Source organism: Myotis davidii, unplaced genomic scaffold (assembly GCF_000327345.1).
Source record: "Myotis davidii unplaced genomic scaffold, ASM32734v1 scaffold59, whole genome shotgun sequence".
Classification (NCBI taxonomy): Eukaryota; Metazoa; Chordata; class Mammalia; order Chiroptera; family Vespertilionidae; genus Myotis; species Myotis davidii.
The window spans coordinates 5,068,313-5,084,648 of record NW_006293001.1 but is presented as its reverse complement, the minus strand read 5'-3'; the positions used below and the strand labels follow the sequence as shown (position 1 = coordinate 5,084,648).

Genomic DNA, 16,336 nt, shown 5'->3' with positions numbered 1-16,336 from the left:
TTGCTAGGGACTTGCCCGGCACTTGCTCTCTACCTCTATTTGTTATCTTACTTCTATCATTGACAGTCCCTCTAGGTTGTGGGCTGCTTGCCTGTGTTCCTGAGAAGCATCTACGGTACCAGTCTATAGAGTGTGTTTTCTTTAGTGAATTACCGGTATGTTTACCGGTAATAAACTTGCACTGTTTTATGTATATGTTTGATTACATACAGCCTTGTGACAGTTTTCCTGCATGTCATAAGCATTTGAATATAAATTAAAATGTTAAAATCAAATCTGATATTGTTTTACCTTTTATTTGGTGTGTGGAAGGTGTGCGGAAGAGGGGGTAGTCTTATACGGCGAGTATATAACAAACTCTGTATTTTGAGTGGAAATGTTAGGGGGTCGTCTTATACGCCCAGTCGTCTTATACGCCGGCAAATACGGTAAGTACTATCCAAAGCAAAAATTTGAGCTGTAAACAAATTTATGTATGAGCATGTTATGTCAAGAGAAGGACATAAAATTTCTAAATATTATTGTGAAAGCGTCTAATAAAGACATAGTGAACATATGTTGAGGACTGAAAACTTATTCCAGAGAACATTTTTTTTTTTTACTGAGGGACTTCAAGTCTTTTATTCATTTTTCCTGATGTATGTATAATAAGGTATCACTTGTATGTAGGGGCGGGGGAGGGAGGGAGGTGAGTGTACTATTGTAAAGCATACCCCTTTATCCTATGGAGATTGGAATGGCCTGAGGTTGGGCAACAACCACCAAAGCTGAGGTTGAGGTAGGGAGCTGAACATGGGGGACGGTTTGGGAATCTTTAAGTATTTTTGACCCCAACACTACACAATGTCAGACAACTACCCTTCCTTGGTGGGAGACTGCCTCGCTGGAAAAACTGAACCAGAGAAGCTAGAAACCTGGGAACGCCATTTAGGAGAATGGGGATTAGGTGCATATGAGAACAGATGTACTAAATTAAAATTGGCATATAAGTAGGGAGATTCCTAGCCTCATTTTCCTGTCGGAAAGCCATAGCCAGAATCATCTCTCTAGTTATGAGATTGAAGAATAGTTTGTGTGTTTTTTTGTTTGTTTTTACTGATATTTAAATATCTTAGTGGAAACATTAGTGGCCACCTGCTTACCCTCAAGTAAAACTTGTCAACCTGTACGTCAACCCATGGAAATAGGACCTTTACACAGTGTTTTAGTGCCTCAGTCAACTTTAACAGTTGCTGAAATTGTTTTATGATCTGCATTACTTTTGTTTTACAGTAAACCTATGATGGATTTGCTGATATTCCTCTGTGCCCAGTATCACTTGAATCCATCAAGTTACACAATCGATCTGCTGTCAGCTGAAAAGAACCCCATTAAATTTAAGCCAAACACACCAATAGGAATGTTGGAGGTGGAGAAAGTAATTTTAAGGCCAAAAGTTTTGGATAAGAAAAAACCTACACCTATAATACCAGAGGTAAGAATTTCACTGTATATTTTGATATCTTGTGGCTAAAATACTAAGTTGCTTTTCCAGCCATTATCTTTAGTTCATTATAAATAAAATATAATTGCCTTTCCTGGTCAAATTTGATGTGAACATGACTGTCATATTTTCATAGACAACTTTTTTTAGGATTCAGTTGGTTATTGATCCTTGGGTTAAGTAGAATTTGGGAAATACTTTAGATTTTAGATGCTCTAAAGTGATCTATATGTCAGTATTAGAATCTGACAATTATGAATCATCTGTATTTCAATCTACTCTTTTAAAACATATTTTATATGTACAGGAAGGTTTTAGAACTTTTTAATGAAAATTCATCTCTATCTCCATCTCTCTCTCTTTCCCCTTATTTTGACTCTGAAACTTGTTTCCTGGGCAGCATGGGCTCACTTCTTCCATGGCTCATTACTTCTATCTCTAAATAAACTTAAAACAAAGGAAAGACATTTGTTTAGGAATTTATTAAAATATTTTTGGCTTCATTTACTTGAAAAGTGGTGGTCGTAACTTATTAACTTATACATTATTTTTCATTTGAGCTACACAATGGCTCAGTTTTCTGTAATGTATGGATTTTAAGCAAAAATTTTAACCAAAATATTCTAATATTATCAATTCTTTATATAATTATTCTTTATAAGCAATAGAGGTAGAAGCTTATGGGTTTCAAGAAATATTCTTTCATTAGCAACAACACCAACCATTTTTAACTTCAGGAAATATATAAAGGTTTATATATTAATAGTTTATTTACAAATGACTTGAATGCACATATTCCCACATTTTCTTTATATATTTTTTAAAAAATATATTTTATTGATTTTTTACAGAGAAGAAGGGAAAGGGATAGAGAGTTAGAAACATCGATGAGAGAGAAACATCTATCAGCTGCCTCCTGCACACCCGCTTACTGGGGATGTGCCCGCAACCAAGGTACATGCCCTTGACCGGAATTGAACCTGGGACCCTTCAGTCCGCAGGCTGATGCTCTATCCACTGAGCCAAACCGGTTAGGGCTCTTTATATTCTTAAAATTTTTTTTTTACAAATAAAGGTAATTTTTTTACAATCCTAAAACATACTTGCTCTCTATAAAAGGTGGTTGAATATTAATTAGGTTATTAGACTATATATCTAGATATATATGCTATTTATCTAGATATAGTATTATTTATGTGATAGCATGGCATAATATGTGGTGTTTCAGTTTTATGAATACATGTTAAGTTTGAGGATCTGCGATCTGTAGATTTCACTTAGCATGGTCACATGTTTCAAAGTTCTATTTATATACAGGATTTAATTCAGTTACATTAAAATGATCAGATGCTTAAAATCTCAATAATTTTGAATTAGTAGCATTAACTATATAAATAAGGAACACTTTAAAACTAGTTACTAATATATTAAAATTAGCCAAAGTAGTAATAATAATAGTGACAATAGGTAGTAATGATAGCTAATGTTTATTTATTGTAATTTACTATGTGCCAGACACTATGATAACTTCTTTGTGTGGATTGTCTCATTTAACTTATTTCAAAAAGAAGTTAAAAAATGTTAGTGTTTTAAACGAAATAACCCTTTTTTGACATCTAACAAACTATTAAAAAGTAAATATTCCACAAATAAAGGATGGAATAAAACATGCATAATTCAGTATTATTATGTCTGTTTGTTAATTTTAAAGTAAATATTTTAAGGAACAAAGCAAAGACATCCGTTTCTTTTTGGATTTAAATCGACTTAATACTTTACTATAGTATTCACAAGGGTGTGAATCTAATCTATATTTAATAAGCAAACTGTTTCTAAGAATCTGATTTGAATTAGGAAGTAATATTAATCAATAAAAATCTTACACTAAAATAAAAAATTCTGTGTATTGTATGAATATATACTTGTAGATTTCTCATTGCTCTAGACATCATTGTAGAATGTTTATTTCAGTATATTATGGTTTAACTATGGCTTTAATCTGTGTTTCAGAAAACTGTGAGAGTAGTGATCAACTTTAAGAAAACGCAGAAGGCAATAGTGAGAGTTAGCCCACATGCATCACTCCAAGAACTAGCCCCCATTATATGCAGCAAATGTGAGTTTGATCCGTTACATACGCTGTTGTTGAAGGATTATCAGTCTCAGGAGCCACTCGACTTGACAAAATCTCTTAATGACCTGGGACTAAGAGAATTATATGCCATGGATATCAGCAGAGGTAAGACTTTTTGTTTTATTCATTTGACAGGATGTGCATATATGTATATGTGTATTGTGTTTATGTCTAGTTTTTCTCAAGTTCATAATGGCACTTTAAATGGATCCTATGGATAGAAGTCAATACAAGGCATTAGGACTAAGAAGAGAAAACAAAATATAATGTATTTTAATTTGATTTCAATTATTGAAATTGAAATAAAAACTTGTCTTATTTAGCTATCATCACACTTTATACTTTTCCATCTACCTATGAATACTTTTTTTAGTGGAATTTAACTTAATTCTTTGTGGCTTGGAGATTTAAGCAGAAAATAAAAAATTTACATGTAAATTCATTATGGTTCTAATCAAGCATGAATTACTATAGACTCACCATGATTTTGGCGGAGTCCTAATTATCATTCAAATTTGGAACTTTCTTGCTAATTTTTTTTCCTAAGGTCAGCACCCAAAATTAACTGGCTTAAAAAATGCATCAGTTTAATTCCAAAATTTCTCTAAATAGAAATACCAGTAATTTTCAATATTAATCTATAAAGAAAAATTTAGTGTATTAAAATTAAATGATGTTGGTTTGCATGATGTCCAATAGAGAAATGCAAGCTTATTTACTCAATATGAACCTGTTTTATTAGGAGAGAAAAAAGCTTAGTAAAGGAGGCAATTACTTACATCTTCTGTGCATAGGGAACTTCACACTTGATCCTGAGATTGTGCTTTATGTAAGCCTATAGACAACTATTTCAACTCAGCGATGTTATATACTTGAACAAACATCATCTTTAAGTCAATTTACCCTCTTTTACCCCCTCCTCTGTAGCCACTTCTGTTACTGCCTCCAATAAATCATCTTTACAAGGTAAGACATATGAATCAGTAGAAACAAAACATAATGTGAAATATCTATTTCTATTGGTAAATGGAAAGTAAGCTTCTAATTTTATTTGCTTTCTTAATATTACTAATGTGTAAAATTTTTTTTAACTGAGACAATCTTCATGTTTTATTTCCTGAAAAATAATTTATAAGGTTCTCTTTGATTTCTCAATTTAATAAAATAATTATTTTTAAAATTAATATTAACCTAAGAATGTAAGAAATATATTCTTGACTCTCAGACAAAAAAACGATTTTGCTAGGATCTTTATTGGGTACAAATGCTGATAGTTTGGTTGTACCCTGAAAGAATCTTAGATTATTTTCATTGAACTATTTTTTTCATAATAATCAGGGTATATTAATCATAAAGAATTTTTGCAACCATTAAGTTGTGAATATTTTGTAATAACTTGGAAAATGGCTTATACTAAAATTAGCTTTTAATGCAGATATAAAAAACTTTTACGTGAAATTTCTGAAAGAAAATACATAAAAAATTTTATGGTGGTTACCTTTGGGTGGTAGGGCTATGGATGACTTTTCATCCTTTTCTTTATATTACAGAATTTTATAATGGAAATGTATTCCTTTCATAGTGAAAACTTTATTAAAAATAGCCAATAATAATAAAGTCTGGAAGTTTTCCACCCATTAAAAAGGAGTAGGCTCAGATAGTTGATTACTGTAATAATTACCATCCTACTAAAAAAAAAAGCACAATAAAATGTACACATTTTGTATTATTAGAATCTTCTTTCTTTTCCATTTTCAATTTTTCCAGGGTACAATGAACGTCCCAATTCCAAGAATTACGCCCACATAAATAATAGTATGATTATCTATTATTAGTGTCTAATGAATAGGAGCCTAATCAAAGGAATGAAAATTTCCTATGTAAAATATATACTGGTTAGTCAGAAGGCAGGCATTTGAATTGACAAGCTCATTTGACAAGTAGATAGGGCAGATAGCTTTATCTGTCTGGATCTAACCTTCTACTTCTTTGACAATAAAGAGATTTGAAAAAGTTGTCTTTGTGATTCTATTCCCGCAAAATTTATTTTGTTACTTTTACTTGGCTTTTGCTCCTACCTTTGCCATTCAATTGAATCCCATAATCGTGTTGGTCTCATTTTGAAGATGCTGAATGCATTGATTTCAAATACCCCTTCCAGCCAACAACATAATGTGGTTTATTCAGAGTATTAAGTGTTATGAATATAACCATAAGACATTGGAATAGGAAAATTAAGAAAACTCCTCTGACAGTGTCAGAATCTACAGGGTTAGTCCAATTGCTATAAATACCCCCCCCAATCTCATAACTTTATCTGATATGATTGGGAAGTTTAGAATTTTGCATGCCATTACTTACAGCCTCTCTTGTGGAAACAGGAAACTACAGTATTTGAGTTGCTTTCTAAGTAAGCTCAAGCCCTCGTTTGCCTTAGTGTTTAACTGGGACTTACAGTGATCTCTGGCATAGAGCGTTAAGTGAAGATTTAGGGGGTAACCAGTGTGTATAGTAGATGAATGGGCACCTGGAAACTACTTAAAAAAATAACTATATGAAATAATGTGGTTATATTTATTGCACTGTACCAGTATGTGAATTTTCCATCTACTGTTCCAATTAAATTTCATTGTGTATTTATACATTCAATTAGTGGAGGAGTCTATCTTAAAATGAAATAGTAGCATTCCTTAAAAAAAAAAGTCATTAATTTCATTGTGTATTTATACATTCAATTAGTGGAAGATTCCATCTTAAAATGAAATAGTAGCATTCCTTTTTTTAAAAAAAAAGTCATTAAAAATGTTCTTTAAATGGAAATCAGTTTCAGTTGTACCATTTAATGTCCATGTGTTTTGGACATTATTCAAACTCTCCAGTCACCTAGGTCCAGATATGTAATGGGGTGATACTGCCTGCTTCCATTCTTTACATCCCACAGCTTAGAAAAGGGGCTCACAATGATAACTTACAATATCGACCTCACAGAATTCTTCCAAGAAATAAATTAGGCATGTAAAAAATCTTTAACCATGGTGTGCTACCACATATCAATGACTATTAGTTGTTAGCATTGTCAATAAACTCATGGTAGCAAATGCATATTGCTTATTTAAGATTTGAAGGATCAGATTTATAAAGTTTTATTTTGTGAAATATATTTCTCCTTATGTTAGTAGGGCATATTGCGTTAATTTGCTAGTAGCTATTGCTTTCCTGGGATAGCCCTACTTTGTCATAATTTAATTTTTAAACATTCCTTTTTTTAAGTAAAAATACTATACATTTACTCCTAAATAATTGGTAAATATAAGATTTTAATTAAGGCTATACATTTGCTCCTAACTGCTACTCTACCTATATCCCACCAGTTTCTAGATACAATACTCTGTTTCTTATGTCACTGAGATTACACTGTGATTTACCAGAAAGCCCATATGTTTCTTAGTAGAGATGCTTTTAAAAATTTACAGATCTCCACTCCTTATCTCTCTATTAAAATATTTTTTCAATTTATTTACTGAGTAAACCAGGTCATTTGTCTTACAGAATTCCCCACATTCAGACTGTTGCTATTTGTGTCCTGTGATGCCACTTCACATATTTCCCTATCTTATTTCCTATAAGTTGATAGTTAAATCTAGAATCTTGTTGAGATATTTTCGGCAAGAATATTTCATGGGTGGTATTGTGTAGTTCCATTTGCAGACATACAATGACAAGTTATCTTTTTTTATGTCAGCCATATATAATGATTGCTATACTGTAGTTCATTAAGATTTGAAAAATGGTCATTATCTATTGCAAACATTCCTTTAATTATTAGTTGAGATATTTCTAAAAAGGCAAATTTCTCCGTGTTGACTTTTTGTCTCTCTACGTAGAATTATTCAAGAAATGCAGGAAAGTGTGATTCTTTCCCTTCATTAGTTTTTAAAATAATGCATTTAAAATACCAATAAAGATGAACAATGAGGACCAATCACTTTTTTTGTATCACTATGAATGCATGGAATTAAATATATGTGTTATGTTCAGTTTGTTATTTTTTTTAAAAAATATATATGTTTTTATTGATTTGAGAGAGAGAGAGGAAGCAAGAGGGAGAGAGAGAAACATCAATCGGTTGGTTGCCTCCCAGATGTTCCCAGACCAGGGACAAAACCCAAAACCTGGGCATGTGCCCTTACCAGGAATCCAACTGGCAACCTTTTGATGAACAAGACGACACTCAAGCAACTTAACCATACCGGCCAGGGTGTTGAGTTATTCTTAAGTCCAAATTGTCTGGACTTTTGCCAGTAGAGACCATATGAGATTTATCCTTGAGTTATTTTAAAACCACCCAGTAGATTTTGATTGCTTTCTCTCTGGTATGACTAGATATTACAGGTTCATCTTTGATATCAACAAATAATCAATCATTCCTAAGCAATCATAATTCCCATTAGTGGGAAATGGTAGAAAGACGATCTGGGCCAGGTGACTTAGCACTGCTGGACTTGTCTTTGGTTGTAGGCTCTTTCAGTTGACATTCAGAAAGACTTTTTGGAGAGTGAAGTATTACATATGTTACCTTGAGGCTTGAAACTTGTCATTCTAATTAAAGTGTGATTTCTTTTAATATTGCTATAATTGACATTTGGGATCAGGTAATTCTATGTTGTTGAGGGGCTGTCTTGGACATTGTAGTATGTTTAGCAGCATCATTGGTCTCTACCCAGCAGATACCAATAACACATTCTCCTCACCCTAACCCCTCAGTGTGACAACCAAAATTGTCCCCAACATTTTCTAGTATCTTCTGGGGTGTGCAGGGGAATCACCCCTAGTTTAGAACTATTGGATTAAAGGAATATCATTTATGAAACATATAATAAAGTACTAAGAAACTATAATGAATCATGTTTTAGAGAATAAAACATTTTATCATGGTTTAGCTCTGACACAAAAATATAGTTCAAAATAAACAAAGGGACAAATTGTATACAGCAATTTTATATCTCATTTAATTTGAAGCTTTGTACTTCGAAATGTTGGTAATTATTTATGGAACATAGACTTTCAAGTTACAAAGAATTGAGTTTGTCATAGCTCTGTAATTTTTTGATTATTCACCCTGAGTAAGTATTTTAATTTCTCTAAGCTTTAGTTTCCTCCACTGTGAAATAGAAACAATAATACTAAATTTACCCATTACTTTGAGAATTGAATAAGATATAAGGTGTCTAGAAGAATACATGGTTCATAGTGGACCATAAAGAGTAGCTTTTATAACAGAACACTTTTTTCAAAGGCAAGTAATTGTGAGAAATCTTGGACATGAACATATGATGAACAAAAAGGCCCTCTTTTTCTATTTTAGAGTCCTGCCAAATATCACAAAACTTCGACATTATGAAGGAGAAAGAAAATAAAAAGTTTTTCAGCTTTTTTCAGCGCAGTAAGAAAAAGCGAGATCAAGTAAGTATGTCCTTATTTATCATTTTATAAGATTCTTCGAATCTGTTTTTAATTACATGTGCTTTTTTTTCTTGAATTTACATAGAGATTTTGCCTTTTCATTCTTTATTAGACTGCAAGTGCCCCAGCGACCCCTCTAGTGAGTAATAATCGCCCAACTTTTACAAGGTCCAATACCATTTCCAAGACATACATTTCGAACACCCTGCCGTCGGACGCACCCAAGAAGAGGCGGGCTCCATTGCCTCCGATGTCAGCCTCTCAGAGCGTCCCCCAGAACCTCCCTCACGTCCAGGAGAGGCCAGCTTATGGTGTCATGAAATCCATGAGTGTGGATGAGACAGATAAGGTGCGGAATTTTGTTTTGTTTTGTTTTATTTTGTTTTGTTTTAGGCTGGGCACAGAACCATCTATTTTTCCTCTTACCTACTTGTCTTTTTCCACATAGGCTACTAATAAGGTTAGTAACAGTTACTAATATGCAATAAGGTGAATAAGTAGCCACTCGTAAGATTAATGCTGGGAAGAGGTTCTCTAGATATGTACAGTTCTATGATGCAGTAAAGAGTAAATATATTGCCCAGCTGGCATGGTTCAGTGGTTGAGCGTTGACCTATGAAACTGGAGGTCAAGGTTCATTCACGGTCAGGGCAGATGCCCAGACTGAATCCTCAGTAAGGGGTATTGAGGAGGCAGCCGATCAATGATTCTCTCTCATCATGGATGTTTCTATCTCTCCTCCCTTCCTCTCTGAAATCAATAAAAGAAATTTTTTCAAAGAATAAATATATCCATTTTAAGTAGCTTTCACATTCAAGAACATAAGTCATCTGTAAACCGTAAAGTGCTGGCCTATTAAGGAATAACTGGAGGCTTTTGCTTGTATCTATTAGGAATGGAAATACTCATTTTTGAACATTTTTCTTTTAGCAGCAACACAATCTTTGTGTCACTTTCATGAGTTTCCGACTGGATATATGTTTTTTACTTTACTCAGAGAGTCTCAGGGAGATATACTGGCATCTGCCTGTACATAGATACTCTATAGCAGGGGTCCTCAAACTTTTTATACAGGGGGCCAGTTCACTGTCCCTCAGACCATTGGAGGGCCGGACTATAGTTTAAAAAGAACTATGAACAAATTCCTAGGCACACTGCACATATCTTATTTTGAAAAAACAAAACAAAATGGGAACAAATACAATATTTGTATTTGCATGTGGCCTGCAGGCCATAGTTTGAGGACCCCTGTTGTGAAAGAATAATTTTTGTTGTTTTAAGCCACCCAGTCATGGTAATGTGTTATGGCAGCCCTAAGAAACTAATACATCAACTTTGTAACTCCAAGTCCAACATTTTTCCTGTTGCAGTTTAAACTCATGGTTGCTTCTTGACTCATCACTACCTGGAAATCAGAATATTGGAAAGCAAACTCACTCTTTTTTGTCCCATATTGAAAAGCTCAAGATCATCTTTGACGTTTATTATTATTTTTCTTTTTATATCCAATTAGTGAGCAATCCTTCACTCCTTCTCTCTTCACCATGTCTACTTGTCCCTCATTTTCATTCTGTCTCCTGAAGTCTGATCCTAGAGAAACCCAGGCAGAGGGTAAGGAGAAGATCAGTACTTAACTTGTCTTTCACATTTTGTTTTCATAATAAAAGAATGTGGCAAGTTGCTACTTTTATATTTTGTAATTAGCACTTCTCAGTTCAAGACTTTGGATAGCTGGCTGTTACTTTCTGGGCATTCAAGGTTTTTTACAAACTGATCACAATTTGAGGGGGTGTTCTATTCTTTCTTTCTTTGTTTTTTCTTTCTTTCTCCTTTGTTCTTTTTTTCTTTTCAGCTTTATTGAGCCGTAATTGACAAATAAAATTGTAAGATATTTAAAATATGCATCATGGTGATTTGAAGTAGGTATACATTGTGAAAGAATTCCCACCATCTAGTTACACATCTCACATCTCTCTGCCCCCCACCTCTCTCTAAGAGTACTTAAGTTCTACTCTTTTAGCAAATTTCAGTTATTAACAGTGTTATCAACTATAGTCATCATTTTTACATTAGATCCTCAGACCTTATTCATTTTACAGCTGAAAGTTTGTCCCATTGCCCTACCCTCTCCCTATATCCTCTACCCTCCTGGCAACCTTTTTCACTCTCTGTTTCTATGAGTTTGACTTTTTTAGATTCTACATATAAATGTTACCATGCACTATTTGCCTCTCATTGTCTGGCTTATTTCATTTTATATTGTCCTCAGCTCCATCCATGTTGTCACAATGGCAGGATTTCCTGCTTTCTCATGTGTGAATAATATTTCCTTGTGTATGTATTCATATATTATGCACTATGTTGTAATTCACCTTTTGGTACTGAATGGTGTATTTTGGATATGTATCAGTACATAAAGGGTTTCCTCATTTCAAAGGCTACATAATATTTCATTGATGTGTATAACATAATATGGGATGGTGTAAGTACCCCATCCTCTAAATATAAACATTAGGGTTATGTTATTGTTTAAAATTTTTAACTTTGTTAATTTTCTTCCTTTCCTCTTTCCCAACTAGAGGCCAGGAATTGTGTTCCCCAGCAAAATTCTGTAACATAGTATGTGTTCAAGGAAATCGATAAGTAAACTTTTAGCATTGCTTCCACACAGCTGGGTATAGTATATACAGTGAGAATGTCTGTCACACATAATATCACTAAATTTTAGTATTTTATATGTATGTGTGGTAAATTTTCAGAAGTACTTGGATAACTTAAAAATTGCTTATATTTTCTTTATAGTAATTTGGCCCAGGTAGTTCTTGGCAATATTTTCCTTAAGATTTTACATAAAAGCCAGAATTTTGGCAAGGTTGTATTGAATGATTAAAGACCAATAACTAAAATGTGATATATATTACATAATGCATATAAATTAAATTGCCCTCTGAATTGAAGTTGTTTATGTAGCCAGATGCAAATATTCAAGAAATTTAGCAGAACTATAAAATTATGGGTGAATTTTATTTATTTTACTGCTTGCTTGTTTTACATTTCAATCAAACATAGTCATTATCATTATAGACATTTTATACCTATTTGATAATTGAAAATAATGGCAGGCTAGGAAAAAATAACGAGAAAAAAATGATTAAATAATTTCCAAGTCCATGGAGAATATTGGGTACATTCATATCCTGTAGTTTTTGTTGTTTAACAAGTAAACCACAAGGGTGCGCTGTTAAACAGAATTACAGCATTCTGATTTTTCTAATCTCACCACCCCCTCTCTCCCAAAGCATTCTTTAATAAAGCAGAAAGAAAATACTAGAAATACTTACATTATATTAGAAATATAAAATGCTTACCTCTTGTGGGTGAAGTGCCAAATAATAGAGTTGGGGAGATAAATAACAGTAATGCATCAATTTTATTCATTTTGAGCTTTTATTTCATTTTAGTGTCCTTTTAAGTAGTCATTGGTATTATATTGGCCTTAGATAGGCTTATGGATAAGGCAGTTTATCTGTAGCTTGGAAAAAAAAACCTGCCAATTTCATCTATTTTATGCTTTTTGGATGTCTGTTTTTAAAAATTTGCCTCAGTCTACTAAGGCATTTCTCGATACTGGCAAATTAAAGTATTTGGATAGTGATTTGGTCGTTTAAACTGAAACTATTCACATGAAAGCCTGTTGATTTTCTGAGCTAAATTTGCAAACAATTGTGCAGTTTCCAAAGAGGATTCAATAAAGACCCAAGTTAGTAAAATAATGTATCCTAACCTTTTTTAAAAATTACTGCATCTAAAATTATTTTACCCACCTAAAGAATATGTTTCAAAGACAGTTGTTGTGGCTATAGTGTCCTTTTTCATGTCCCTAAATTTCTCTGTCTTCTCTTTCACATGATTTCAAGCCTTGTGTTTTTTTTCCTTATAAGGGTGAATGTACTTCTATAGAAACGTTCACTCTGAGAAAGAACTACCCAATTAGAAATGTTCTGGCAGTTTTTCTTGGTACTTTTTGAGCATTATGTTGATATAATTCTGCCTAAAGATTTGAAATGCCATTTGTGTCCCAGCATATGTCCTCCTTGGCTCCTGCTGCTATTTACATGAGTCATATAACATGCATTATTGTATGAAATCCATATAGTTACATACAGGATGATTGTATGTATGTAGTTATTTACATAAGGTTGCTATTTATTTCACACATGACAGAAGTCAGACACAATGACATTGACTGGAATTGAAAATGACTTGTCATTCTGGGATTGAAACTGAGTTCAGAAATCCAGAACTGTATCTGCCCTGTATCTGCTAACCAAGTGTCTATGAGAAGCACTTTTAATAAAATTAGCGCTCAAAGAATGTCCTGGATGACAAATTAGCATTTTAACCCTATTTTACACTTGAAGACCAGGGAAAAAATTGGACAGAAGTTGTGCATAATCGTCACACATAGAATTCACAGAACCTGTGGGTGAATTCTTCCTTTTTGCACATTTTGTATGACTTTGTGGCTTGGAGTCACGTGTGTATACCAGAGAGCAGCTTTCCCCAGGTTACTAGCCTGGTACCTGTGTTCTTTAGGATATTTGTTTTTGGCTAGAAACACAGTCAGGAATTATCTTGATTGGGCTTTTCCTTTGGTCTCATTTTGCATTCTACGGCAAACACTCAAATATTGAGAAATTGAAATACTTTGCCATCCAGTATTATGCAAGTGAAATTTAATACTCAGAGTGTTACTTTTTTGACAGCTGATTTCATTGTTTTTTAAAAAACGTTTGACGTTATTCATCTTTTACCCAATTTTATCTTTTAACACTTACTGTGGTTTACAAGCAGGTGATAGATTGCCATGTGTTTATGGAATGTGTTAGTAGATTTTTTATCTTAGTTTCACTTAATGAGTTTTAAATCCTAGTTTTACACAGAGTCATTAAGGTTGTTGTAATGGAGTGTGTATTTGTAGTCTTTAAGAAATATTCCTCTTTTTTAGTTTCTCCTCCACTTAACATTTGGTTTTCCCCTCTACTTTCCACTTATATTTATTATCTAGAACGTGGACCACACACATACTTCCACAATTGCCTAGAAACAGTAGTTGCCATGGGATTTTCAGTTTGATATATGGGATACAGCTGTCTGTTCTTCCCAAAATATGACTTGTTTCATTCAGTAGAGAAATGCAGCAACACTGTACAGTGTCTAATCTGCTTCCTCTTATAAGGCTTTCCAGGAGAGAAGATGAACTTTGTCATTGTAGTTTTCACTAGATTTTCAAAGGTTCATCATTTCATAGGGACAGTAATGATTAGTGCTTATGTCGCACTCACCAATGTTTCAGACAAGGTTCTAAGCACATTACTCACTTAATGCTCACAACAATCTTCTGAGCCATCGCTTTTTACGTTTCTGCCAGCTTTGCCTTTGACCTAAGTGTTAAGGACTGTGTTCATTATAAAATCGTTAAATTTTAAAGAACAATAATATTAAACAACCAAGGACTTGTATGCATGCATATTAGCATAACCAATGGACACAGACACTGGGGCAGTGGAGGCTTGCCCAGGGTGGGAATGGTTGGGGGAGAGGGGGTCATTTGGGGGAAAAGGAGACATATGTAAAACTTAAGATAATTTTAAAAAGCACAATAGGATAATTTTGAAATGAGTGTGGATTTTTCTTCTTTGTGCTAGTATTCCAAGACTGTGCCTCTCTGAGGTGCATACTGAGTTAATACGACATCACTGAAAATAATCAGTGGTAGGAGTCTTTCTTTACAAGATCTCATGGTATGGAGTTTATTTAGTCTTTCTACCCTGTGACATTGGGATCTCATGGGGGAGACATGCCTTTTGCTGGTAACCAGCGTATATTAACAGAGGACAAAGCAGTTAAGAGAGTTACAGCTTGACTTTCCATTATATAAAAGTTCAGTCATTGGTATATGATTCATAGTCAATTAGATATAGCTAGTGTCAGCTATAAAATATTTAAAAATGTTTTATACCATTGAGAATGTCCAGGTTGGAGAAAGATAACATGAATATGTTCCATAAGAAGAAAAAGAGCTATATGAATTTTAGGACAATTTTAAGGGATTGCTTAGGTTCTTTCCTTCAACCACACCCTTCCCACATGTGGAAATCATATTATAAATAGAAATAAAAACCCAAAAGCTTCTAATAGAAATATTCAATATTGAAGTTGAGCCTCTGTATTGCCATCCTTTAATTCAACCTTTTTTCCTATTTTTCTATTTATATTCTTTCATTTAACTCTTCTATCCAGAATATATTTATTTAAATGGCCCACATCTTATAATTCACCTATAATTAATAAGTGACCTAATAACTAGTACAGAGCTGTTACTCAGTAAATCTGCTGAATGCCATTCAATTCTATTTTATTCAGCTAAACTTCGTTCCATTTTGAAGTAGTGAATTCTGATCTGGGTGTGAATTCTCAAGGATTAACTATCTGGCATGCTTTTCAACTTGACCTTGCCACTTTCGCTGGCCAAGAAAAAGAATACTTTTTCTCTATGCAATATTTCCTTTTCACAGGCCATAAAATTCAGTGATAAGCATTCTTGTTAGAGGTGCAGTTTTCCCTAGTGGCAAGCAGATTTAGTGACTCTAACTAAAGTAAATAATTGAATATCTTGAATTATTAACCAAAGTATTTTTCCCCTAGTAAGCAGACACCTCTCTGTTTTCTTGGTTTGTAAATTCTTTGGACTTAAAAATAATTTAATCTCAACTCCTTTTTCAAAATTTCAGTCATAATCTGACCAGAGGAAATGTATCTTAGTGAGAAAAGCTAAAGACAGTTCTAAGCAGTTCTTTCATTTTAGTTGTTCACATTAAATTTATGAAATATTTCAAATTTGTATACCACACTATACAGCCATATACCCATCACTAAAATTTAACCAACTGACATTCAATTTCTTTATATACATATATATGTATACATATATATGTGTGTGTGTGTGTGTGTGTATGTATATACACACACACACACACATACCGTGGGGCCTTGACTTATGAGTTTAATTCATTCCAAGAACAAGCTCATTAAGGAGCTCGTTAACTCAAATTACTCTATCAACTCAATGCAAAAAAATTGGCTAAGAGACAGCTGGTATCTCAAAAAAACTCCTTAGTCAGGACACTCGTAAGTCAAGGCCCCACTGTATGGATGTCTGTGTGTGATATATATTATTCAGAGAGGAAGAGAGA

General features: G+C 33.4%; 1 protein-coding gene across 1 annotated transcript in view; it reads left to right on the top strand.

Moving 5' to 3' along the window:
* The window catches only part of COBLL1 (cordon-bleu WH2 repeat protein like 1), a gene marked incomplete at its 5' end in the record, with an annotated part of 145,816 nt that overhangs the window by 100,659 nt on the left and 28,821 nt on the right, over positions 1-16,336 (top strand). Inside the window, 5 exons of the mRNA XM_015565778.1 lie at positions 1,273-1,474; positions 3,494-3,722; positions 4,545-4,583; positions 8,983-9,080; positions 9,193-9,429. Coding sequence (XP_015421264.1) covers positions 1,273-1,474; positions 3,494-3,722; positions 4,545-4,583; positions 8,983-9,080; positions 9,193-9,429 — 805 coding nt within the window. The remainder of the gene's footprint in view (positions 1-1,272; positions 1,475-3,493; positions 3,723-4,544; positions 4,584-8,982; positions 9,081-9,192; positions 9,430-16,336) is intronic.